This window comes from Aptenodytes patagonicus, chromosome 4 (genome assembly GCF_965638725.1).
Source record: "Aptenodytes patagonicus chromosome 4, bAptPat1.pri.cur, whole genome shotgun sequence".
In the NCBI taxonomy this organism is placed as follows: domain Eukaryota; kingdom Metazoa; phylum Chordata; class Aves; order Sphenisciformes; family Spheniscidae; genus Aptenodytes; species Aptenodytes patagonicus.
Genome location: NC_134952.1, coordinates 86,095,344 through 86,120,530, shown reverse-complemented (window position 1 = coordinate 86,120,530; position 25,187 = coordinate 86,095,344). Strand labels below are relative to the sequence as shown.

Genomic DNA, 25,187 nt, shown 5'->3' with positions numbered 1-25,187 from the left:
AAAGAGGTGCATGTTTGAAATTGAACCATAGGGAGTAAAGGCCACCAGTGACTCTGGAAATCCTTAGTTGTTCAAAATTATTAGCGTGCCAAGTCTGATCAAAATGCGTCAAAGAGCTCTCTTCCTCCAGCGGTTCACCGTTACGCTAATCTTTTTACCGGGAAGCAAACACCTTACACATCCATATATCATTTTCTAGTTTCAGAACAGTAGACTTAAAAATTGTTATGGTGGTTCAATAAAGAATCCAGCTGTGCTGATGACCTGCCACAAATCGTGAACTCAGTGTACAGTTCCGGGGAGGAACAGATGCCATGCGAGTTATGATTTATGGTGCTGACTGCTGCCAAAAACTTTGAACTGCATATTGGGGCTAAGCAAAGTCGAATGGTGCTGTGAAATAAATTGACACTTAGCGTATTTTGTTAATTGTCAATGTACAGTTGGGTTGCTCATGGCTCGTTACTACTGCATTGTTCTCACAATTTCTTGGAACATGAAATTCATTAAAGTGCTGAAAGGGAAAGTTGTTTTAGCCTGCATGTAACACCGTAGTGCATGGTACAGGTCTGTTCCACAGTATGTTCTGAGTGTATGGTAGTCAAAATACTTAAAAAGCTGCAGGAGCCGTACTGCTTTACTGTTTAAATTCCGAGAACTTTTAAGAAACAGTAGCAAGGGTGAAAAGTGAGTCGTAGCAGAGCTGGGCCGAGCCTGTGAGAAGTTAAAGCGGTACTGGAAGATGCAAAAGGCACGCTTTCTATGGGTACAAATGTTTGCATAAAGCAGGGGCAAGATCTGTCACAGGGCAAAACTGGTAAACAGAGGTCGAGTTTGCAAAGACTATAAGCACTAGTGAGCTTTACATCACCTTGTTATTTGCCTGCCTTTTTGCAATTTATTGCAGGGACATCTGCCTTTTCTATGCTATTGTAATTATTTGCGTAGGTGTATTGTTTCTGCAGGTTAAAACTAACAAAACATGATTCTGTTTTTGAATTCAGACACCTACAGGTCAGAAACTGACAATGTTTCTGTAAAACATCTCTAATTGAATTAGATGTGTTATTAATGACAAAAATGCTAAACCACTTATTTAGGAAGTGGGCTGTGAAGTTTAAGCGAGCCTTCGGGAACCTTCTAGTGGGAAGTGCATAGAAATTCATTGCACTGATAAGGATTGATATGGATTTTAAGTACTGATTAACAATCAGGTTGTTCAGAAAAAAATTCGCTAGGTGAAAAGCGATCCCAAACTGAAAAGTTGATAAAGCGGATGGACTTGCTGCAACTGTTTTAAGAAAAATTTGTATGTATCCTTGTTTGTGCCTGAGGAAGATTAAACTTACATTGAACACAAAACTGTGGCTTGTACGCCTCTGAAATAGCTTGAGAGATGGAGATAGGTGACAATCGGACAATATAGGACTTAAAGAGAAAATCTGAATGCCAGTTAGCTGGTTCAGGAGCTAAACCAGTTCTGGTTCTGATTGCTGCATGCTTCGCTGCTGTTAGTGAGCTGATAGAAAGCGTTTGACAGTAAGAGTTGAGTACGTTGAGACTCCTCTAAAGGACAGAGGATCTCATCCCACTGTATTGAACAGAATATTCATATGCTTAAAGTTACACATGCAGAGAAGGAGTGCGATAGCTGGCTCACAGACAGAATTGGGCAGTGCAGCAGCTGATTTATAAGGGACGCTTTCAAGAAAGGAAAGCTTATTTGGCCAAATAGAATCCCAGCGTATGTCAGTGACTTTACATCAAGGGTGCATTTGCTTTTGAGCACCCATGGGATATCTCAGATGTCTTTATTCTGATAACTTCTACTCTCCAAAGTGTTCTGAAATTATTAACTTGCATTACTGAGAAATGCTATGGAAACCGTACAGTATCCATTCATTTAATAGCCATAAGATGTGATTTCACTAAAAGCCTCAGAGGCTCCTCTGCCTTCCGCCAACCCTCAGAAGCTGTGCCGGGTGGCCTTTTTAGCGCTGAGCATAAGCTGCATTCATGCCGCTTGTTATTGAAGTAGCTGTTGTAATAACTGTTCGTAGAAAACAGCATAACAACATTTTTTTCATCTTAGATGCTCGGCTGCTGCTGCTGCAATATGGCAGTGATGTAACAAATTCTGTATACGAAGGAGCTACAGCATAGGGTTTCCTCAGCAGTCTGTTTTGTTGTTGTTGAACACGAGAATGTTTGGGGCCTGAATTCCATGTCTCATTTTCTTTAAGTACAAGAGACTGACTACCTTTAAGAGCAGAACTCTACTGCCTTCTCTTTTTCCATCAGCCACACATGCTTCCTAACGAGTGTTAAAATGGCAAGCTCACAGTTGTGATTTTGATGTGATCCTCTCCACTTGAATTAGCCTCTGTGTGTTTCCAGCAGTAACCAGTTCCACATAGCACTGTTCTGTCTCAGACTTGGAGGAACCAGTCTGTAGTTGCTCCACCGTTCTCCATTTCTGAAGCTGTAAGACAACGGGACCCAGGCTGACAGGTTTCAACTCTGTTTTGCACTTTGGTTTGTGGGGAAATGTTTCTTTCTGGGACAGCTAGCATTCAGGGAGGTGACTAGCAGGAAAGCCTTTGCAAGCCCGGGAGAAAGGAGCCCTATATTTGGTGTGGAGATCTGGAAATGAAATTGTTGACATCAACTCTCTGAATCTCTCCCTGCATGCAGTTAAACTAGGGCAATTTATAGTCCTATTTGAATTTATGTTATGTCAGCAGAGTGTTTAGCTATCCTATCCAAGGATGGCCTTATATAGCGATTATTTCAACTTTTCTTGTGGGCAGCAGGTTTCCAAATAATGAATTTGCAATGCCAGATCATTCTCTTTGATTATCCTGAACTGAGAAAGAGTACAGTACAGATTTTTGTAGAGTTCATTTTGATCTTGCTAACTTTGCAGCCCAGGTTTCCCCAGCAAGATAGTTTAAAATTAGTTTTAAATTTTTAAAGGTGGGGGGGAGGGGAGGGGAGAAGGGAGGTGAAATTATATGCATGCTTTGGTTTGTTTGTTGCCAATGTTAAATGTACTTCTCGAACACACAACTGAGACAGCTCCATTAAAAGCTGTCACTGTTGAGACTGGTCAGATCCTTCCTCTCAGGCTACAGAAGAAGTGGCAAGGATACTAGATTTCAGCTGTGCATGAGAGCTCCCACAGACTGTGCATGAACGCAGTGCTTATCCCTTTCAGCTGTATGGTAAAGCACCAATCTCTTGAAAAGGGGAACTTCGACAATTAACATGCACCTTGGAAAATCCCTCATCAGCTGTTGTTGAAGGATCATTCCACAGGGGTACTAGAAAGGGTGAAACAGGAACAGCCCTGATCTAAAGATATGAAGGCATACTAAATAATGAATATGGATCATAAGGCAAAATGGGTAAGATGCCTTCACATCATTCCTCCTAAAGAAAAGAGATGAGCTAGATTGGAAGGAACATGGAAGAGTGAGGGGAAAAAAAAAAAGATTGAAACAGATAGAAAAGAGTGTACACCAAAGCAAGAAAAGAGTAAAGAAAGGCTACAAGTTTCCATACATCTTTTTAAGATGCAAAAATATGTTCTCCTCTACCACATGTGAAAGAATAAGTGGCGATTGCTGTTTCTGAAAATATTTTCAGGTTTTCCGTTGTGACAGCTAAACGCTAGTTACCATATCCTTGTGAGCCAAACCATTCCAACTGATTGTGCTCGGTACACTTAACAGGATTTGACCCTTTGCAAGAATGCTCTGATTTTTTCCTTAATTGATGGAAAATTTGGTTCTGCAGATTGTTTCAATGTTGCTTAGAGGGAATGTTGAGAAGAACCCAGCGTATAAAAGGGTGAGCAAAGAGCTATCTATATGCTTTTAGGTTGGTTCCACCTGATTCCAGTCAATTCTTCACAAGGTTTCTTTTATTTCTGCTTCTTTAAGTTACTAGTTGATTGTTGTTGAAAGGAAGGATTTTCAGGGACAAGGCAGATTTCTATACCGTTATCTTTTTTTTTTTAAAGCATGGACTATCAAGAAGATCTTTGAAGGATGGAAAAGAACTAGTTAAACTTGGAAAAACAAATTTTAGTATTTTCACACTATTTTTTTTTCCTCATGTAAGCTTTGTTTGGGTGAAAATAACAGTCTTGGGCCACCGCTCTTGCTAACAGATTGAGGATCTTTGAACAGTACAACTTTCTCAAGCAAAGTAGAGAACAGCAATAATTAAAACAATGAAAAATTAGTGTCAAAGCAATTGTTTATTTCTAGGAACAGTATTAAAACCCAGTATTTTCCTGCTTTATGTCAAGAGCAACACATCTACATGTATAAATATGAATTCCATGCTGCCATATGGGAAATCAGTGTATCCTGAACCCTATATCGAAATTCACTTTTGTTTGTGAATTGTGATCATTTTATCTAGGCCATATTTTATCTCAGTTGGGGTTGTTCCTCCCCTCCCCCCCAGTTGAGTCTTACATCCAAAGGGAGTTAAGCATGTCTTCTCCTGTTTTATATTGCATTTGGAAATACGCTGTTAAAAAAAAATCATCAGATACAGTGCAATTACAGAAATAGTACTTTCCAAGAAAAGACATATTATGTCCATCCTTGTCTTCCCTCTCCCCATGCCCCCAGTTCATAACGTGGCCCTACTTTATGAGACAGTGGGCAAATGGGGATGGGATACGAGTTGGAAAGTTCCTCCCTGTCTATATAGTGCTGCTTTAAAAAAAAAATTAATGAATTCAGTGGGCTTTGATACTGCCAATGCTAGATCTGTACTTCATATTAAAGCAAGTCTCTAGTCTCATTAACTTAAGTTGGACTATGTGTCTGACTCAGTCACTTCAGAGGGGAAAAAAAAACATTTTTACTGTAAAGGAATAAAATGCTTTATTCTTTCTGTATTTTATTTTGCACAAAATATCCCCCCCCCCTAAAATAAACTATGTAACACTTCTCTCTACACTGAAATAGGAATCAAAAAGCTAAGTCCTTTTTTGGAAGTGAGATGAGATCCTCAGCTAATATAAACTGGTCGACTTGCACTGAACTTCAAGCTACATTCTTTCCAAAAATCTCTATTGCTGTGTCTCATCCAAATGTATGCGCCTGCGAGGTGTCTATTTTTTTTTAAATACTACTTGATGTTTATAAATGGGGTTTCAAGCACTAAAAAGGTAATTTGTGCACAACAGTTTGTGGGGAGACAGGTGATAAAGTGTTAAATGAGGCAGGCTATTCTTCTTCTTGGAGCTTGGCATGCTTTTTGTCATAACAATGACAAATATGTTATTGTTTCTACTGGGCCTGGATATGTAGCAACAGAAATCACTAGCAAATAGAGTAGACAGAGTTTAAAAAAAAAAAAAAAAAGATGTATTTAAAGGAAGGAAAAAGGAGTTAAGAGTAAGACAGTTACATTTACTGACAGTTAGGCCAGCTCAGGAGCAGGCACAGTTTTGGCAAATGGAGGTAGGGAGGGGACAGTAACAGGACTTTCTACTACGGATGTCATTACAAGGACCTGAATTGATTCCATGTAATATATACGAATGCCTGCTAAAAATATACCACTTATTACAGGGAAAGCTGTATAAAGACATCGTGAAAGTTTTCTGAGTGAGAGGAAAATTAAAAACTATTGGGGAAAAAAAAAATCATGCATTATCATGTGAAGGTAGAAGGAAGTTAAATTGTGGATTGCTTGTGTGTGTTTAACCCTACAAGCTTCAAGAGACTCATTCCCCCTGAGCTAGCAGAAATCCCATTACCTGCTTAGAAAGGATGATTAACATTTCAGTCATAGTTATCACATCTCCTTCCTGGACAAGTAACATAACAAGTAACAACAACATAACAAGTAAGAGATGGGGCCCTGCTGTGGGACTGAGATCCTAGCAGTGGGAGGAGAGTATGGTCTCACAGTTAGATTCCAGCAACAGTTGTAGTCAGACAAGCTTGACCCATTCCTTCTGAGATGCACAGTTTTCAAATGGAAATGAAGCGGTCTGCAGTAATCAACACCTGGCTGCTATTTACGCCTCTGCCTAAGCAACCATGGATACCTTGATCACTTGATGTATTTGTAAACAGTAATATGTGACTTGACTGAAACTAAGGCTAACATCAGAGACCTTTATACGTACAAGTCGGTCAAAAGTGTCTAGTTCCTCCTTTCTCTTATGTTCCATCCTTTGTATTTTTAAGTCACCTGTAGGAGTATTGTTTTGTCCCAGCCTTTTGGAAGAATATTCCCTGACTGGTTGGAGTATCAAAGCAGGCTGACTGGTACAGCAGTGAAAAAAAACCCATCCGACAGAAGGCAGCACAGTCAAGAACACTGTACGTTCTTGCTCTGCTTTACATAGGGCAGGATGCCAGCACTTGGAATAACATGCACTTGGCTTGACCTACAGATTGTTGGAAGACTGCTTTTGACTCCATTAGGTTTGGATCAGGCTCCTGGTGACTAATTTTTGGCTTAAACAGTAGGATTGGGGTTCATGGAAAATTAGGTTAGGGATCTGGACAGAAATTTAAAGACCAAAATCAGATATGTTTTAAAGACTGTCCCGGATTTAACTAACTAATCCCAAGTCTTATGAACTCTTAGGAGACCTGACTGTGTAGCCATGCAGAAGTTTTACATGGTCAAGGCAATATCCTACAAAGTCAGATTTACGCAAATCAAACCTGTAGCTGTGCATGTTTATTTTCTAGGGACAAGTGTTTGTTTTAAAATAGTATTTCTCACTGAAATAGCACTCAGACCTATTTACAACTAGTTTCCTCCTTTGCAATAGGTTTTGAAGCAATCATGCACTGAGATTCTATATTTGGAGCCATCCAGTGTCTGTGTGGGAGGTAAGTTTTTATAATTTTAATATGATATTCAATTAGTATAGGACTGTGATTTCCCTGTTTTACCCAAAGGAAAACCCCCACAGGTCTCTACAATAAAACATCTCTATGTAAAAAAAAAAAATCCTTAAGGAGTTTAAGAAAAATCGAATCCTTCTCTGTTGACTCATTTTTCTCCTCAGAGGAGCTGTCTTCCAGGGCCTACTTTCATAACTTAGGTAATGCATGGAAAAGTTTGAGATGCATTTATCTGCTCCTCTCCCATGAGTCATGTTCTGCACTTTCCCTTGTATTCAACGCGATGATACTCTGTGACACTCGCATACTGTTTTACCTAAGGTCACGGAGTTAAGTTCTGGAAATCCTGATAACGTGTGTTCATTTCAATTCATAACAATATTTCTAGTGCCGTAGCCCAAATCTGTGGAGTGTAAGCAGTAAAGCATTTGACTGCATTTTTGTGCAGCAAGCGGTAACACATTAATTGAGTATAAGAGTTGCACAAAATTTTAAGTGCTTGTCTTCTTTCTGTGTTTCACACTCCACACATAATTGGAGACCAGTCAAAATAAGGTAGTTGCAAAACCTCCTTATTTTGATGTTTCTCTAAAAACATGAATCGTCTCAATGAACTCCGTGGCCTTGGTAAAAAAAACTGTTTTCACTCCTCCTATGCACAGTTCACAAATAGTGGAGCCCTTATGCAACTTCCAGAGAAGTAGTACTAAGGTGAAATGTTTTCTTCATCTGGCGCTTTAAGTGGGCCTGACGCAGGTTTGGGGAGTCTTCTTGTTTTGAGACCCAGACTTCTCATTTAGCAGAGCATTCACTGAGAAGCTGTTTCTTACTGTGCAGCTGAGCCCCAGATCCTGTTGATAGTCAGAATCAACTTCCATTTTAATACGGCTGCCTCAGTGATAAAGATGAGGGAACAAATCTTTATTTTTCCTGTAGTGACTTAACTGAAGAATGCAGTACCAGGGGTCAATTAAAAAGGAGACCTGAGTAAGCCTGAAGCATTACTATGTTGTGCTTGGTTTATTGCAGGCTATACTGAAATTCTCCTTGTCTAACTGAATGCAATGCACTAAAGATTGGTGATTTGGGGTTCTTGCTTTTCTCTCCAGAGGAGTTTCAAGTCGTTCTTAGAGGAAGCGGCTTAACCCTTGGTGGGAAAACTGATGGTGTTACTTGTACTTATCAAGTGAATGGAACTACAATTCGTAAGTATTGATGTGTGAGATGATCTGCCTTTGTATTTCCTAGTAAGTGATTCGTTCCGCTTCTTGTTACCTCATTTAATTAAAACTAAAAGAAAAAAATATCAAAGAGGAGGAAAACAGGAAAGCTCTGAAGATTAGTAAGAGGATGCAAGTTAGTTCACATCTTGCTCAGTGGTCTGAATTTGCTACCAATTGCCATTAGCTGTAAACTGTGAGTGGTGTTTGGCAGCCCAGCTGGCTGTGTGAATTAACATGGTGATAACTGTCTGGCTTGTGACAGTCACGTAAGCAGATGTTTGCCGATGAAAAGGACATGACCACAGAGTGTACCGACCAAGTGCCCCTTCTTGTAAGAAGACCCAGGCCAAGTCATAGGCTCTCATCATGATTCCAAAGGGCACTACTCCCCAAGGTGCACTTGCCTTGTTATCTTGGAGCATCTCTGCCCATTCTGTCTGGTGTACCAGATGTATAGCCATTGTGCTGTTTGTTTCAGGGGCTTGGCAAGGCATCGGTGCCCCTCTGTGACATGGACTCAGTCCTCTTCCTGGAGCTCCTGCAACAGCACAGAGTAAGGCAAAGTCAGAACAGTTGGTACCATTTTGTCCCTGTATTTTGACATGGTTCATCAGCTCAGCGTCCCAAGCAGCACTGTCCTCTAGGAGTGGGTCTCGCTGCAACCACATCCCTAGCTGGACTCTAGTTTCCTGACCTGTGGAAGGAATTCTCTGTCAGACAGAATGGTGTCTTCTACAGGCCCTTTCCCTGTAGCTTTTTCTGTTTTTGGTCCCCCACCCCCCACCCCCGTACAGATGAGTGTTTTTTATTTTTTATTATTAGTACTCACCATTGGCCAGATGTTACAATCATTAATTGTTCCTTTGTCAAACTACAAGTGTCACTGGGGAAATCTTTCTGAGTGGAATGCTGCAGAAGTTATAAAGGCTCTAAAAGTAATTGAGAAGTAGTACAGACTATTTTCTTCTTGCTATCTGATTAAGTATGCTCATGGAGAATTTAATTTTCAGCAAAATATTCAGGACTTGATCTCCTCTTGCACACTGCATTAACGTGCAGCAGGGCAGATGAAAAGTCACGCCAGAATTTGGATTAGTCTCCTTGTGCTGCTCTGTTCCCTGAACTGGCACAAGGTAGATGATGGTGGAAAAAAATGCCATTAATGGAAATCGCCGCCATTTTTTATATCCAGAAACTAAAGTGGACAGCTAGTATAAGTACATCCAACTTCTTGCTCTAACCAATATCCCTTAGAAGCAAGCCAGACTGGAACATGAGCAAAAATGGACCTGCAGAAAAAAACCCAACTCACTTTTTCCCTACCTACTGTCTGATTTTTATATTAGCTTGTCTTAAACTCCTACCCAACTGAACATGTGTTTCCAGTACATTTTATTCCTTACTCTGGATATCATATATACTTCAATGGGCTGCCAATCTCTCCTGCCTGTTAAATATCTAAAATAATTCGGAAGAATAACACAGTAGTTCTGGATAAAGGCAACCTGTGTAAATAAATCCTGCTTGTAGAAGTCTTCCTTCAGTTTCAATTAAAATTGTCACCTTTGTCTCTTACTTTAAACTATAGCTTATTTATTTTAACTTGTTGCATAAATTACCTTCATAGAGCTAGAGTTTGTAACATGGCAAAATTACTGCTGCAGTTGTATATTTATTATCATGGTGTACCTTTCTTACTTGGAGAAGGGGGGCAACAGACTTGTTTAGTTCCAGGTGAATAAAATTGATTTCACACTATCTAGGGTAAATAGTTGAGACATCAGTCACATGACCTGAAGATAATGAGAACTTAAATTTCAATTTAAGTGGCTGGTTGGCAAGTCATCAGGACTCCTTAGTTGTATTCCTGCTTTGCTCCTAACTTGTTGTTTACCATGAGTAGTCACTTCTCTACACTCCAGTCTGTCTATTTGGGAAGTTAAAACAATAGCATATAACTTCTTCATATGAGTGTTTTGAGGCTTGTATCAATATGTTTATGTTCGTAGTGGCATTCGTACCATTCAAGATCTTCTGATGGAGTGCATTAAGGCACTGGTGGCGATAAGGACCTATAGAATACCAGAGTTAATGAGGGATTTAGCCATTTTCCATAAGCATCACGAATGTAAACCTCCTCTGTCCTGCTGGCAGGTGCTACTATCATACTAAAAGTTTTGGCATTATTTAGTAGCAATGCTAGCAGCATACACCAAATAGGCTTATGGTACTTAATGATTGGTAGGTTGCGGTGCTGTTTGAATTCGGGGCTGTGCTGTGCTGCGAATAATAGCCCCTAGGAACTTGGATTTTTATGTGCTCCATGCTACAAGTAGGGGATGAATCCACTGTGGCTACTGTCCAGAGGAAACTGGCGAGGACGGGCAGAAGCCCAGAACATAAGCTGTGAGGAGGGACAGAACAGTTCAGTTTGTTACATCTGGAGGAAAGGAAGAATGGCCAAAGTAATTGTTAAGTATGGGCTGCTGCAGGGCTGAAAATAATAAGCTGGGCTCTCCCAATCTGAGAAGAGAAGAGGCAACAGGCTTCAAATTCTTTAGCAGATCTAGGCGAGGTATTAGGAGTATAGGTTACCTAGAAAGCCTTTTAACAACTTAAATGGGTGTCACTGAAGAATGTCTCAAGTGTGTTGCCTTCTTTAAATGACCTTTTGAAATTTTTCTGACTGGTTTCTCCGATTCTTTGATTTTTGTCTTTTATAGCTGTAAGGCATGTGTATGTCTGCTTTGCCATGGTAGAAATAACTATACTTGGACAGGATGAAGCCCCGAAATACTTGCTAGCATCTGATGTGAGAATTTCCAACTAGATCTCTGGGCTGCTTTTTTTTTTTCTTGGCTTCTGGAAGGGGTGTGCTGAAGTACATGAAAGGAGGGGAATGGCATAGTGATGTATTTATTATACATTGCAGCGTAAAAACACAATCTGCTGTACAGGGTCTTGCCAGAGGCCTGCTACAACCTACCCAAGTACTTGTCTTCAGCAACGGGCAACAGCAGACATTTAGGGAGTGGTATAGGAAGGAAATAGGGGAATTTAATGTGATCCTTCCCCTGATTTGCAAGCTCATTCTCTACAGCTCTGTGCTGGGCTCCAAGCGCTTTTGACTCAGGAAACCTAGAAGAGAACAGCGGAGCTAGGATGGACAAAAAGGTAGGAAGGGCGCTTTGAGCAGTAGCAGGAGGAAGGAGATGGTCTCAAGAAAAGGGCAATTGTTTCTGTGTCATTGCATTCTCCTCTGATAAAAACTGGCAGTCTCTCAGCGGAATCCTCACCATTTGAAGACATAATGGAGGGTACTTGCATGACGATGTACTTTAGTGTTAAGAGTTCCCCTCACTGATAGCCTGGGCTCTGCTTTGGGACCAGCCTCAGAGCAAACCATTATTTTGTCAGTTCTGGTTTCAAAAGATGCATTTGGCATGTTTCTGTTTTTGCATTTATGAAGAACCATTACCAAATGCTAGAAAGGAAACCTGCCAAATGTAGCTGTGGGATAGAAAAATGATCTATGAAACATACCATCAAGACAAAAACATATGGCAATGTGCTAATCCCCCTTCCCCACCTCACAACTAACCCCAAATCCAGGCCAAGCAGTCAGTGCAGATTATAGCACAGAAGAAAAGCTCATTTATGCTAACAGCTCCTCCTTCAGCTGCCCCTGAACTACTTGTATGTCTGCCTGTTCCCTAAAAGCAGGACAGAGTCATCTCCAAGTTTATCTGGCAGATCATTTATCTGCTCTTGCCCTTAAATCAGGAGATACTCCATGCTTGCAGGAGCATCTCAAGTACAGAAATTAACAGTCCTACCGTGGGTAAGTTTGGGAGGATGGTTCTGCACACAGGAGCAGAACTTTTCCCAGCTTACCAAACACGCAAGGAAAAATAACTCCCTCCTCTCCTTTTTACAACTGCAGAAAAGGAGTGCTCTGCTGGACGTGGTGCTCTACAAATAGATGCTTTATAAGTTCAAGAGATTTGCTAACAGCTAGAGACTCAAAAGCATGAGAAACACTGGAGAAATAGACACTCCAATCGCAACTGATAAAATACTCCTTGAATGCAATGCACAGGGTTGGAGCTAATTAGAAACAAACCTTCATCTTCCAAATACCAGGAAATCCCTAATAACCTTCTCACTCTTTGCAAAAGTGGTCTTGATTTTAGGAAGTGATCTGTCTGGAAGAGCATGAGCTGACTTGAGTAAAATGAAGTAAGCAACATAATGTGGGCTCACGCTCACATTTAAAGCCAACTCTGAGTTTGTATGTTCGAGGTGCAGCTTTAAAAAAGCAGCAGATTTATTCCCTAACTTAAGCCTGCCTTGCTTGCAAGTTCCAGACGTTACCAAACCAGTAACCAGCATACTGTGAGAAGGGAAGCGACTTCATAGCATGTTCACACATCAGCTTCTTTTAAGCAGCACAATATATTAAGCTCATGTGATTTGTTTTTTCAGATGAAAAACCAAAAACGGTGGAATCTGATTTTTTGCTCTGCCCTGCACCAATCCTATACAAAAGCGGCCAGTAAGTACTTGAAACAAATGTCATCCTATTTTTTGGTAGAATTGGATGCGTTATTGCTGATGTTAATCATGAGGAGTTTTGGCTAGAGGCAGTCTTTTGTTGTTTTCATGGGGGGTGGTTTGTTGTTGATTTTTTTTCCCCCCATTCTTGTGTTATTTCCCTTGTGTATTTGCCAGCTTCAGAATGGGCTTTAAATAGTCATCTGTGACCAAACCAATTTGGACAGTGCCTTAAAAATGAATATTCAGCCAGTTTATTAAATACTGAAAAGGTCTGGCTTGTCCTAAGTTTTATGCAGATTAGCTGTTTTAACAGGGCATAATATGCTCTCTTCTGGATAATCTTTAGGTTCGTTGTTAAATAGATTACATTATCACTGACACTTACAAGCTATTATTAAAATCACGTGTCAAGATGCGTACCACTGCTCAACGTGTAATGATAAAACAAGGCACTAATTTAACAACGGCAATCTCATAACAGCACTGTAGCTTTAGCTTTAGCTGCAGTTCTAGCCTTATTCTAAGTGTCACTGGCCATGGCTGCACATTACTTCTGGCCCTTTTGAGAACTAATCCTTCCCTCCTCCTCTCAAATTCAGACATGCCCTAGGCTTTTAAGATCACTTCAACTTCATTGTTCAGATTTGTGAAATTCTAAGCTAATCAGAAGGCAGAAAACTGCATGTCAGATCTTGGCCCTGTAGGAGGGCAAACGCTTTCAGGCTGTTGACTTTATCCCTGTTTTGCAAGTAGTTCTTCTTAGAGAGTTATTTGGGATGAGGTTAATATTAATCCAGTAGGAAGCACAGCAGTTGGTTACAGCTCTGCATTGTCATTTTTCTGTGGCAATTAATTCTTCGCAGTTTAAAAACTAAGCATATTGCATAGATGATTTTCAGTAGTTACTTTTCCGAGTTAAGCAACTATCAACTGCCTCAGTTGTGCTGTAAGACCAATAGCAAAACCCGAAATACACATCTGTTTTGTGCATTAAATGGCAACCAGGAGGAGAAAAGTTGGAAAGCTGTAGAAGAAAAAAAACTTCAGTGATTAACCCCAGTGGAAGAGAGTGGGGTGAATCACTGCAGAGGAGCTGCATCATAGCCTCCGTGCAGCAGCCAAAGCTCCCCTCTGGGGAGCAAGCACTGGTTTATGGCAGCACAGGGAAAACAAGCATGGAGGAGAATTACACAGAGAGCAGAGGAAGGGGATGAGTTTTTAACACTTTTAGGTTTTCCTGATACTCAAGTTGCCTTTTACATAGCTATGCGAAACGTTGATCTTGTCCTATGTGCAGCAGGAGTTTGTTACACCTATGTGCCTTCATATTAAGCAGTGCAGTTGCACAGTTTTCAGTTGAGGTAGGCTGCTTGTGGTTGTGTGTCAGTTGTACAACAAAACAGCTGTAAAACTGCTGTCTTAGCTAAAACAAATCAGCACCATGTGCAGCTTTAAGAGAACTAATTTTGTCATCAGAACCATGTAAATCCGTCAGGTTAAGAACCCCTCCTCTCCATGCCAAGTATTTCAGTGGAGTTACCTTACAACAGAAGGTGAACAGCAGCAAATTAGGCCCCCATTATTAAGCACCCCTAGACCTGAAGCTGTAAATGCTTTTCCACACTGGTAGTCTGAGAGTATGTAAACAGCCTATCCTGCCAAAGGAATGTGAAATGCATGGAATATTTATATAGATTAAAGCACAGGGGAAGTTATTTGAACATGCTGCATTTTTTCTTATTCTGTGAAGAGCTTGTTTGGCCTGTAAAGCATTATTTAAATAGACAACTCACCACATTGTAATTGCAGTGTAGATCAAGCACCTAATTACGGCACATATCTTCTCAGCAGTGTTTGTAAGAAAGAATGCATGAACAATACACATGAAGTTGTACAGGTTCACAGGAAAAAATTTTTTTCCAAAGTTACTATGTGAAATATACTTCCATAACCTGATACTGAAGTAGGTACAGCTTTGGCCCAGAGATAAACAGTTTGCTATGCAGAAGACTGACAGCTATGAAAGATATGTACATACGTGAACTCTTGACTTTCCATTGGCACAGCTCAGACTATTGCTGGATAACTCCCGTAATTCCTCATGTAGTGGAGCTAATATGAGTCACTAACGTAGCAACAACCTGTCTGCTTTTTTCCTAGTGCTCTTTTTAGTGCAATTGAGCGCAACACAAGCCGACAAAGTTATCTTTGTGACTTTTAAGGCTGCAGCTTTGTTTCTGGGTAAACGGTAAAGACTCACTTAGCAAGTTTCATTATATCTTTCTAATTGGAGACACTTCTTGTTGGCTGATGAATTTGCAGTTTTCATGTGCAGAACAATAGAAACCCATGTGGAATAGATAAAATGCCGAAGTACCCAAGGTGTTGGGTTGGTAACCCCTGGTTTCCTGGACTTACACCATTTTGTATTTCTACATTCTTTCCAGCTGCTGACTGCATTTAGTTAGGAGCCTCCAAAATGCCAGCTGTAGATTTAACCAAGCATTCTTTTCAAAGCCTGTTTTTTCCACAGTACCATGTAGCAGATGGATGTGGTATCCTTAGGTTATGTGACAACCTGACTCTGCTGCTTGTGCCATTTAAAATACCTTCTTGTCGTGCCACTTCTGAAATGCAAAATTACATAGTCTGCTTACAAAACCAGCTCATTTCAAAAGACCCCTGATTAGCTAACAGATGAGAATTACTTGGGATTTTTACATGAGCAGCCTATGCATTATAAAAAAAGTTAGAAAGTATTGAAATAATCCAGAAAGGAAAAGTACCACTTAACGCTCTGCAGGGACAGGATGATGAGACAAACCCAAGTTGAATTGCTTTGCTTCATGTACTTTGAGAGAGCACTTACATACTGTGAGGGCAAATGTAACATCACAACTAAGCTGGTTTACTCGAAATGACTCAGATTCTACTGCCTGGACCATTTAAAAGCCGTAGGTTTTTAGGGTCTTGCAGAATATTTGAGAAAATCAGTTCCGCTTTTTAGCTCAGGCTTGAATTTGCTGTCCTGCCACAGCTCAAGGTAATCAAACTGAATCAGAGATTTTTTTGACACCTCTGTTACTTTAGATGTTTCTGTAGTTATTGTTCTTTGGAAAGAAAAAAGAGCCCTTGTCTCTTTGGCAGACCAGTACAGGAAAAACTATTATATTTTTGTAAGTCTACATTCTTGTGCTACCTTCGCTTTTGTTCTCTTCATTTTGCTCTAAGTTCTTTGAGTACGCATTCAGAAGATATATCTGTAGGCTTGACTTCACAAACAGATGGCTTCTGTTCCTCTAAACTAGTGGTAAAATCCCCTCTGCCTTCAATGGAAACAGTATCAGAACAACATACGTTTCTCTTACTTCCTGAACATTTGCAAATTCTCTTTTATTTGATGAGCAGATGACAATAATGAAAGTTTTAAGTAGCACAATAGAATATTTTACTGAAATATTTGTGGTGAGTATTTACATGCCTACTACTTAACTACCTCAGTTTGTTTGAACTCTAGCTTCTCATTGGAGTATTACACTAAGATTTTGGATTTGCTGGTGCCTACTGAAAAAAATCCAATTTCATCTTGTGCAGATACTCCTCTAAGCAAAGCAAGAAAGGTTAGGTCTAGGCTAGGTAGTGAATTATTCGAAATGAACCAACAGGCTGAGAAATTGTTCTTAAAATAGTTCAGAGAACTACAGAAGTTTATTTTTTAATGCAGCTGCAGCGTTGCTGGCCAGCTTCCACCTTTATGCATCCTGCACTTGAATTCATACAGTGTTTGCTCTAAGATTAGCTCATAAAATGAAGTGAGCATTTACCCCTCGGTCCAACAAGATCTATAAGCTTCTCATAACTTTGAAACACATTGTCTAAGTCTATCTGAGCACATGTCCAAAAAGTTGGTTATGTGTTTCAAAACACCAACAGAAGGGCAAACATTGGGTTAAGCGGGATCACTGGTTTAAGTATCACGTGGTTTCCCTCTCTCAGTTGAGTGACATTTTGATGCCCTTGCAGTGAGTGGCACTTGACTCTACCTATCTGAGGGGTACCCTAGGACCGACGTGCACAGTATTTTTCTCCTTGGACTTGTAAGCTTAAGCAATAACAAAGCCCAAAAGGACAAATCAAAACATAAACCTGAGTGCAAGTGAAACCTTGCTCACAGTTACCTTGCATTTATGTTCAGATTGCATGCAGAGATGGTACGCTCTGCACTACTGTTTTTTAATGACCTTATTTGCCCTCTATTCAAATCATGTTGGCTTCAGATTGCATATATCCCTTCCTACATCCTGTCCAACAAGAACAGCTGGTGGCACTTAAAGAGCAAAGATTAAATAGGAATTATTTTTTGTGTGGTAGGAAGGAAAATTACTACGCTTGTATTCCCAAATTCTTAGTTGCCTCCAGTTTCAAAGTAGCTGACTTAAGTTTAGTCTCCAGTGTGCAGTTCACTTTACACAAAGCACACAACAATGCCTGAGATAATCTGTTAGCGATCATCAGATTTTTTTTTTTAATGTATTGCTAGTAGCAAGAGCTCTTGGCAACAGCACAAGTTCACAAGTTTAGTGGTAACTTTAAATGTACTTCCTATCCAGACATTCCAATAAGGAGTTACTGAGGGAAAAAGTGAACGTTATTGAGCAAGTCTTATGAGAGTCTGAATGTAATGGGAGAATAAATAGCTCAGACTTACAACTGTAAGAAAAAATAAGAACTTTTGTCCTAGAAAGAAAACATAGTGGGAAATGATCTCTAGGCCTAAGCGCATAGCTTTATGGTTCTGAGCTGCAAATGCTACCTTGAGACATGCTTTTATTTGGCTATTAACCAGATCTCTCACAGGAGGAGCCTGTGTCATTCAAGTCTTTGTTCTTCCTGTTGACAACAGCTGCTTTGCTTGTTTTGCACTCATTTGTGAATGGGATGGCAGCTCAGAGGGAATTCAGAAACACAAACAGCATTGTATGGTTTCTGCACTGTCACTTCTCAGGTCCTTAGGTTTTAATATTTTTTTGTTTCTAGTTTATCGCTGATTTCCTTTTGATCCTGTCTTTACAACTCAGATATTGTCCCTTAGCCCTTTGGAATAAAAAGATGAGGGAAGAAAGAAGTAACCATCTCCTTATTTTATGTAGCACTTTCACCCTTAAAAGTAACCTATTTCAGGAACTAGCTTAACCACCTATTGCATCCATGTGTCTTACTCTTAAGAAGTTTCTCAGCTTCTCTACATATAAAACCTTTTTTTTGGGTTCTGTTTCATTTGGAGGAAATCAATTGTTTTTCCACAGCAGGAAGTAAGTCCTGTAACATTTAGTAATGCTCTCTGGCTGTTTATGTTTGACAGTTTGTCAAACTGTATATTTTTGTTTGAGCTAGTGCTAACTCAAGCTCCATTTCTTTTATTTTTATACCATTTTTTTGTAGCCTATGATAGCCTGAATGCAGGCAAGAGTTTTATCTCTCTGGCCAAGTTTTGGTAGTATGATCTTCATCTCTGAAGTACAGATTTAGGGCAGCATTAGCTGCTCCGCTTTTTGCTGTGGATCACATGCAGAGCTGCGGGTTGAGGACAACGGGAATTAACCACAAGCTTCAAGTTAAGTATCGCTTTAAGAGCATCTCTCAATAGGGGCTTAAGGGAAGCCAAGGTTCTGTCTTCTGGAAGAGCTTGTAGGTCTGTGCAGTTGGGGAAGTAGACTTGTGAATCCAGTCCATTTCTACCTATGGGTTTCTGACAAATTAATGTAAACACAGTTTAAAGTAAAACAGTACTGTGGGGGTCTACTTAAAACGTGTTCATTGCAGTTTACAGGATGCACCAAGGAGTTCCTGCTCACTACTTCAGGGGCCTTGAACACTCTTCACAGCAGCTAGGCAGACGAAAACTTACACTAGCTGAAAGCCCAGGAATTCACGCCCAAGCTGTCACTGGCACTCTTGCCCTCGGTTTCTGCCTCCCTGGGAAACAATCTCTCAATACAAAGAGGAAGCACATGCTTCATATTTAATTCTAGGTGATTTGCATGAAAGATGTTTCCGTGACAGTGGAACAGTGGTACTTTGAGTCTTGCTTTCCGGTTTCGAAGTGTCATTTTTATTAATACCAGCACCAGACTTAAGAGGAAGAGCATGGACACATGAAAGCAAACAGACACAGTGAAGATGAATGGATTGTGGGCTCCATCCTGCAAATTACCTCATTCCCTTTCTAGACAGCTGGTCTCATTCGAGAACAGCTGAAAGGTGTTCTACAAAATGGTTGTCATGGCAGGCTTCTAACAAAGGATCCTAACTATTCCCTCCCTGCCCCGACTAGCCCAAAGATAGAGCATATTCTGCCTTTATTCCATCCACTGCTTCTTGTGACATGAACCTGGGAGCCAGAAACTTAAAAATTACTTTTGAATTTCATCTCTTGGGGAACAAGAGCATGTTACACTGGCCAGCAACATTTCTGAGTTTATTATGCAGGCAGACTGCCATGCAAGTGCTTGCATCTTCAGGGCTATGTATAATATTCACAGAAGCAGTGAAGCCATCCTTTTTCAAGTTTGACTTGACTACACTAAGAAAAAACTTTTTCCACTGTTAATTCCCTTTTCTTCTCCAACACATGTAGGTCCTTAAACAAGCCTCCATGCTTCCTCCCATGTGCTAGTATACTTGCAGTATTAAGAGGCACATAGTTAAGGCAATTACCTGGAGCACTGCAGTTTTCATTAGTACAGAGTGATCAGATTTCATGAATCTATTATTTTACTGCAGGTCCTTCATGGGATCTTTACTTTTTTCCTCCTTTTTCCTGTGGTTGATAATGGCTCTAAAGAAGTAAAAGCACTGTTAAAGACGTGATGCTTTGTAAGGTGACTCATGTTTAATATGTTTACCTAATTAACTTCTGGCTAATAATTCTAACCCATTAAGTAGCTAGTTACTGCATGTTTCGAATAAACACATCTGGTCCTGCAATGAGTGAAGGTTCTGCCTGCATGTGGGTGACAGATGCGATGGTAGTTTCCCCAGTGCTCTCTTTTAAATAATTAACAGCACACTGGTGAAGTAGCCTTAGACAGACAGGCTCAAAGCCAGCTGTATACTCTCAGAGCTGTGTCTGTGGACATGTGCCTCATCTCGTTAGCCTTCTCCAGCTATTACATTCCCTCTTCCTTGGTATTTCAAAAGCTACATGTAGCTCTAAGAAACACCCTTTTAAGTAACTTTGGACTCTTGGCTTGTGGTCTGAAAGGCAGCAGGAGAAGAAGGAATAATATGTCAGGCCACCCACGGGGCAAATAATTTTGAATTCACAAGCCTTGCAGATTGATCTCTCTTACCAAACAAAGGGCATGTGAAACAGTCCCGCCCTGCTGTTTCATTACTTGGAGTTGCTGGGCTAAGTTTGGAAACAACCTTCTTTTGAAGGAAATGTCATCTTGTGGTAGCTTACTTCTTTACGTGGTCAATAGTTTCCTAGGCTGGAACAGCTGGTAATTCTTACCAATCTCAGAAGTGAGAAAAGCTACCATTAGTTACATGCAGAAGAGATCATTCCTTCCAACTCAGCTGTCATTTTGTTTTTCAGATTTCGGCTTTTTGTGGACGGGCTGTTGAAAGTTATTTTTTTCCAGATCGAGGGAGGAATTAAGTCAATAAATTAAATAAACAGCAGGATATTTTGCAAGAGGCTAATTTGCACAAAAATTACTTCTTAAAAATGAGACTTGAGTTCTTGCTTACCAAAGGGCAAGCTAAGATTTATTCCTACTTCTGAGAGTCTGTGAACCCTGATCATTTTGTGCCTATACCATCATGCTTAACATGCAGCTGTCATTAGTTCTAGTGATATGGGCTCAGTCTGTGACCTTTGTTTTGTAAGGCATCAACAATAGCACAGCTGCCCTGCATAGTTGAGATCTCAAACCTGTAATTTGGCAAGAGGAACAGAACAAATTGGATAAATATACATAAACACATTGTGAAGGAAGGGAAAACAGAACAGAATGAACCAGAGCATCATCCTACAACTTGTTTGATAGGGATGATTTAAGTAGGCATATGGTATAGTTAAATGTGCTTTCAAAAACATTGGCCCGATTCTTCAAGCAAATATGAAATAAATATCTAAATAGAAAGCGAAGTGATACAGTATCATTAGTTCTCTCAAAGGAGGCATATGAATGCGTTTGGAAATGTGTGCATGTGGGGGCTGGGCGTGAATGATAAGCAGATTTACATTCCCACACAAAAAGTGTCATTAACTTATTGTTAAGATTACACAGTTGTACTTCCTTTTAACACTGCAAGCATTAAAAAAAACAAGCAGGCAATAAACTAATATTTAGGCCTAACCCAGCACCAATTTTCATATCTTATTAGCTCAGTGTTGGCATAACAGACCACCGCAGCCACTATAATACCTCTCACGCACACAATTTCCATCCAACAGTCACACTGCCTACAATGCGCATATTTAAGAACTGAAAATCACTGCTGTGCTCATCCTACATTGCGACCTTTCAATGCTGTGTTATTTAGTAACTGAATAACAATTTTAAGTTAAAATTAGCTTTTGCCTTTCTGCATTCCTTTTACCAGATGGAAAAAAAATACAAAGTAGATAAGCTAAGAAATTCTCAATGTGTTATTACAAATTAAGTCTAAACACATATTTAAATGACGCTCTTCACAAGTCACACCAGGTATATCCCCCACATAAGCTGCATGCAAATACTCAAATACACAAAAGCATGTGATTTGCAGAGCGTGTAGATAAGCATGCAAGATGACCTGTTTATACAGACGAGCCCGTAACTCCGTCAAGCTTATTAATTTGAGTAGAACGTTCGTTTGTCTGCCTTAAGGAGTGTTGAGACAAGTTGTGTGTAACTTAGTCCTAGTTTTCTTGTGACAGAGAAGCGAGTAGCTGAAAACCAGCTGAAGGAGACAATTACTGTTGTTTTCTACAGCTATGGCTGGAATTACTATAATTATTTTTACTTTGTCACTTTTTCCTCCTTGGCAGAGAAAGGTAAAATTTTGGGTAACATGTTGCGAGTGTCAAGAAGAAGTGCTGAACAAGGGAAGTTGTATGCAAGCTGCAGATTTGACTCGTGTATCTTTCAGAGTCATTTAAGAAAGGATTAGTATTTAATGGAGTGCATTGAGCATTTTCTGTTCTCTTTCCAACTAAGAAGTTACATTTACCTTCTTCTTGTGGTATTAACTAAATAGCCTTATCACAACCTTTATGACAATTAAAGCGAGATACTAATTTGGCCACAGAACTAAATTACTCGTTAATGTAAGGGGCAACGCTTGCGATGACTACTTAGCCACTTGAAAGTTAGGCAACTTGTTTAAATATTCAAGTGTAGGTTTAAGGACCTGTTTTCAAAGTCTCTTCCTCAGTCTATAAACTACATTGTGACTACATATTGCTTGAAGAACACCTCTGCCAGAGAAAAGGGGAGCAATTGAAGTTAGGATTTAATAGGATTTCTCAGTTAAGAGGTAGCTTGTTGACTTAGATGCTTCACATTCCAGATAATACCAGTCATCACTATAAAAAGGCAAAAGCACAATCAACCCACATGACTAGTTACCTCTCAGTAACCAGTTGTACAGCTGTACCTTAGGAAGCGCTCAATGAAGAAGAACAGGCAGTCCGCTGTTGCAAAAGGAGGTACCAGCCATCATGACAAACACCAGGCTTCCTTTGGCTTGTCAGCCTTTCTGTCTTCCCTGCACGCAGTAGCTGAGGAGATCTCTAACACAGGGGATGTAACAACAGCCATCACAAAAAAAAAAAGGAAGGAAGTGAGGAGTGCTTGCCCCCTTTTCACTTCCTGCTGCCCTCGTCAGCCACGTGAGTTTCTTGTGCTCACAAATTCGTAGTATGCCATCTCCAAATCAGGTTGTTTTCACCTGTTGTTCTCATTCCAGAGCCTCTGTGCTCAGGTGGCTGGAATACTTCTCCATCATAGATGTACTCATGGCTAATTAGGCCCATTGATTTGATATTAACATTATCCTTCAATGGAAACAGCTGTTCTTCCCCAGTAGCAATGGGTAAAGAGAGTTGACGTGAATCAGATCCTCTCCCACCTGGACTAATTCTTTTCTTTGCAAAGTCACTAAGACTTAGCATTTATTTTCAGCACCAGCACTTAAGCTTTTTTTTTCCCTATGCAAGCATTTTGTTCCAACTCCAAAAAAGGAGTATGCTTACCAATCACCGGTTACTCACATGGTACAATCTCCCCCTTCCAAAATAGCTAGAGAAATAAACTCAGGTAGGGGGAAACCAGAAATATGGCTGGATTAGGCTTAATGTCTGTTATAAGTATTAACTTCTGAAAATATTTTAGAAATACATTTAGTTTGACACAATTAGATTATAATGGGAACTATTCACAGATGGAAACATCCTCAATGAATTGTATAGGCTAACTGGCTCCTAAGACATATGGATCTGATGTTAAGATCAGTAGTAATTTCTAATGCAGTCTTTCACGTTCCTCAATAGGGCACACAGTGTTCCCAGAGCATTAAGAAAGAGTGCGTGAGCAGAACTAAGTGCTTAATATTATGCAGTGGACATAGTATCCTGAGCTGAATTAATAGACTAATTTAACATAATAATGACATTTCATACCCTGTTACTGCAGGTTCCCATGATTCCATGAGATCAGAGCTAATTCATTGCTGCCTTCCAGTTCTTTCAAATTCACTAGCACTTCCCAGCAGTGAAATACTTACGTATCTCTGCACCTCTGTCTGTTTCCCATGGAAAGCCAAACCCAAATAGACAGTATATTGAACACTCTGCTGAGAAAGCTAGATAATTCTGGGGTAACAAGAGGGGATCCTAAGAGAACTATAATTTGAATTTATGTCAGTGCTAAGCTACACCAAGAAAGGGGCGGGGGGAGAACAGTTTGTACTACTTCTTTACCAAAACCCCAAAACACCATAATGATTTGTATAGAGTGCAGGTCTTGCTATCCTCAGGAATATACTTAAATATTCCTTTTTATGCCTGTGTGGTTGGTGGGAGGAAAACAACTCTGACCATTTATTGTAACTACAGATTATTAACTGTCCCCAGTACAATTCCCATTGACTCGCGTAAACTGTTTCCTACGCTTCCCAGGCATAGATGACCCTTGGCACAGTGGAACTGCACTGAACGTTTGGCAGGCAAGGTTTGTAACCCTGCTCCAAGGGAACTGGCTGTGTCCTTATGCAGCTGGGATTTTTGATCCGGGAAGAGCAACAAAACCCGAAGCATGGACTTGAAATACCTTCCTCCATGGCTTTGTGTTGCCTCCTCTCGCTGCAGGGATGTGTCCCTAGATGCACAGAATCAGATTTGTGGTCCTGGAGTGTTTGTTAACCGGAACAGGGGGAAGGCTACTCTGTGCTTTGGTTGGTGAGAATGTGTGGGTAAATATGAGTTGTATCCCCAGCAAATAATGGCCAACGATTTCAAACTCAAGTTGGTCAAATGAAACCTCTGTGTCCATACAGCGAGATTAGAGCTGACCCCGCTGAGACACCATCACCTATCGCTCAGAGTCCTACAGCTGTCTCCCCTACCCTTATAGCTGAGCATTAATTGTCGCTTTGTGTATGCCACTACCCCTGCTTTTCAACTTTCAGGCAGAAAATGAGGGGTGGCGTGACAGAGGCTGCCTCACCTGGCACTAAAAATTTCAGTCTGCCTCCTGAGGTGAGGTCAGTATTGTTTGGCAATGGAGCTTTTCCTTCAAACTCTAGAACACAAAATAATTGCACTGAATGACACCTTGTATTTGCTCCAGCTGTGAACAGTGGCGAATATATCTGTCTTAAAAAAACCTGAACATCTCATTGTCAGTCACAGTGTTCCAGTTTCCCCATCCTTCAGGTGACCATAAAAATAAAGTATGGTCACAGGGGCACCCCTTTGTGCTGCCAGACTGTTGTGTAGGGGATGGTAAATTACATGGGGGTAAAGTGATAGGCATGCAAAAAATTATACTTAAATAGGTACTTCCACCAAACCCTACTCCCACCACTGTTACTGATTGTCCAGTGTGTGATTTCTATATACATACATATATATCTGTATGCAAACACACACACAGATGTGTATGTATGTATAGATATATTTAGAACACACACATGCGCGCGCGCACACACAGAGACACATGCGCTCTTACTTACTACTGGCTTACCAATATTAACTGTGTAATAAAGCTATATATTAATTAATGGCGGTAGGGTTTTTTTTAAGGGAAAGCACCCTTTTAAATATATAGATCTATTTTTTCCTTCCTACTATGTACAGCATTTTAGCTATTTTAATGCTGGCACTTGATTCTAAAATACCTTTGTCACCATAATTTTAATAACTTCTTGAGCAGTTGCCAGTTTAATTTTCAGTGCGTGAAAATTGGAGGTAAATTATTTATTACTTCCAGCAAATGTCTTTCACAATTTTATTTAATTTTTT

The 25,187-nt window shown here is 40.2% G+C and overlaps 1 protein-coding gene across 2 annotated transcripts in view; it reads left to right on the top strand.

Moving 5' to 3' along the window:
- Positions 1–25,187, top strand: part of ANTXR2 (ANTXR cell adhesion molecule 2) — a 125,262-nt gene that overhangs the window by 23,745 nt on the left and 76,330 nt on the right. For both annotated transcript variants that reach the window (XM_076337498.1, XM_076337499.1), the window contains exons 8-10: positions 6,818–6,878; positions 8,003–8,098; positions 12,602–12,671. In XM_076337498.1, the coding sequence (XP_076193613.1) occupies positions 6,818–6,878; positions 8,003–8,098; positions 12,602–12,671 (227 nt within the window). The remainder of the gene's footprint in view (positions 1–6,817; positions 6,879–8,002; positions 8,099–12,601; positions 12,672–25,187) is intronic.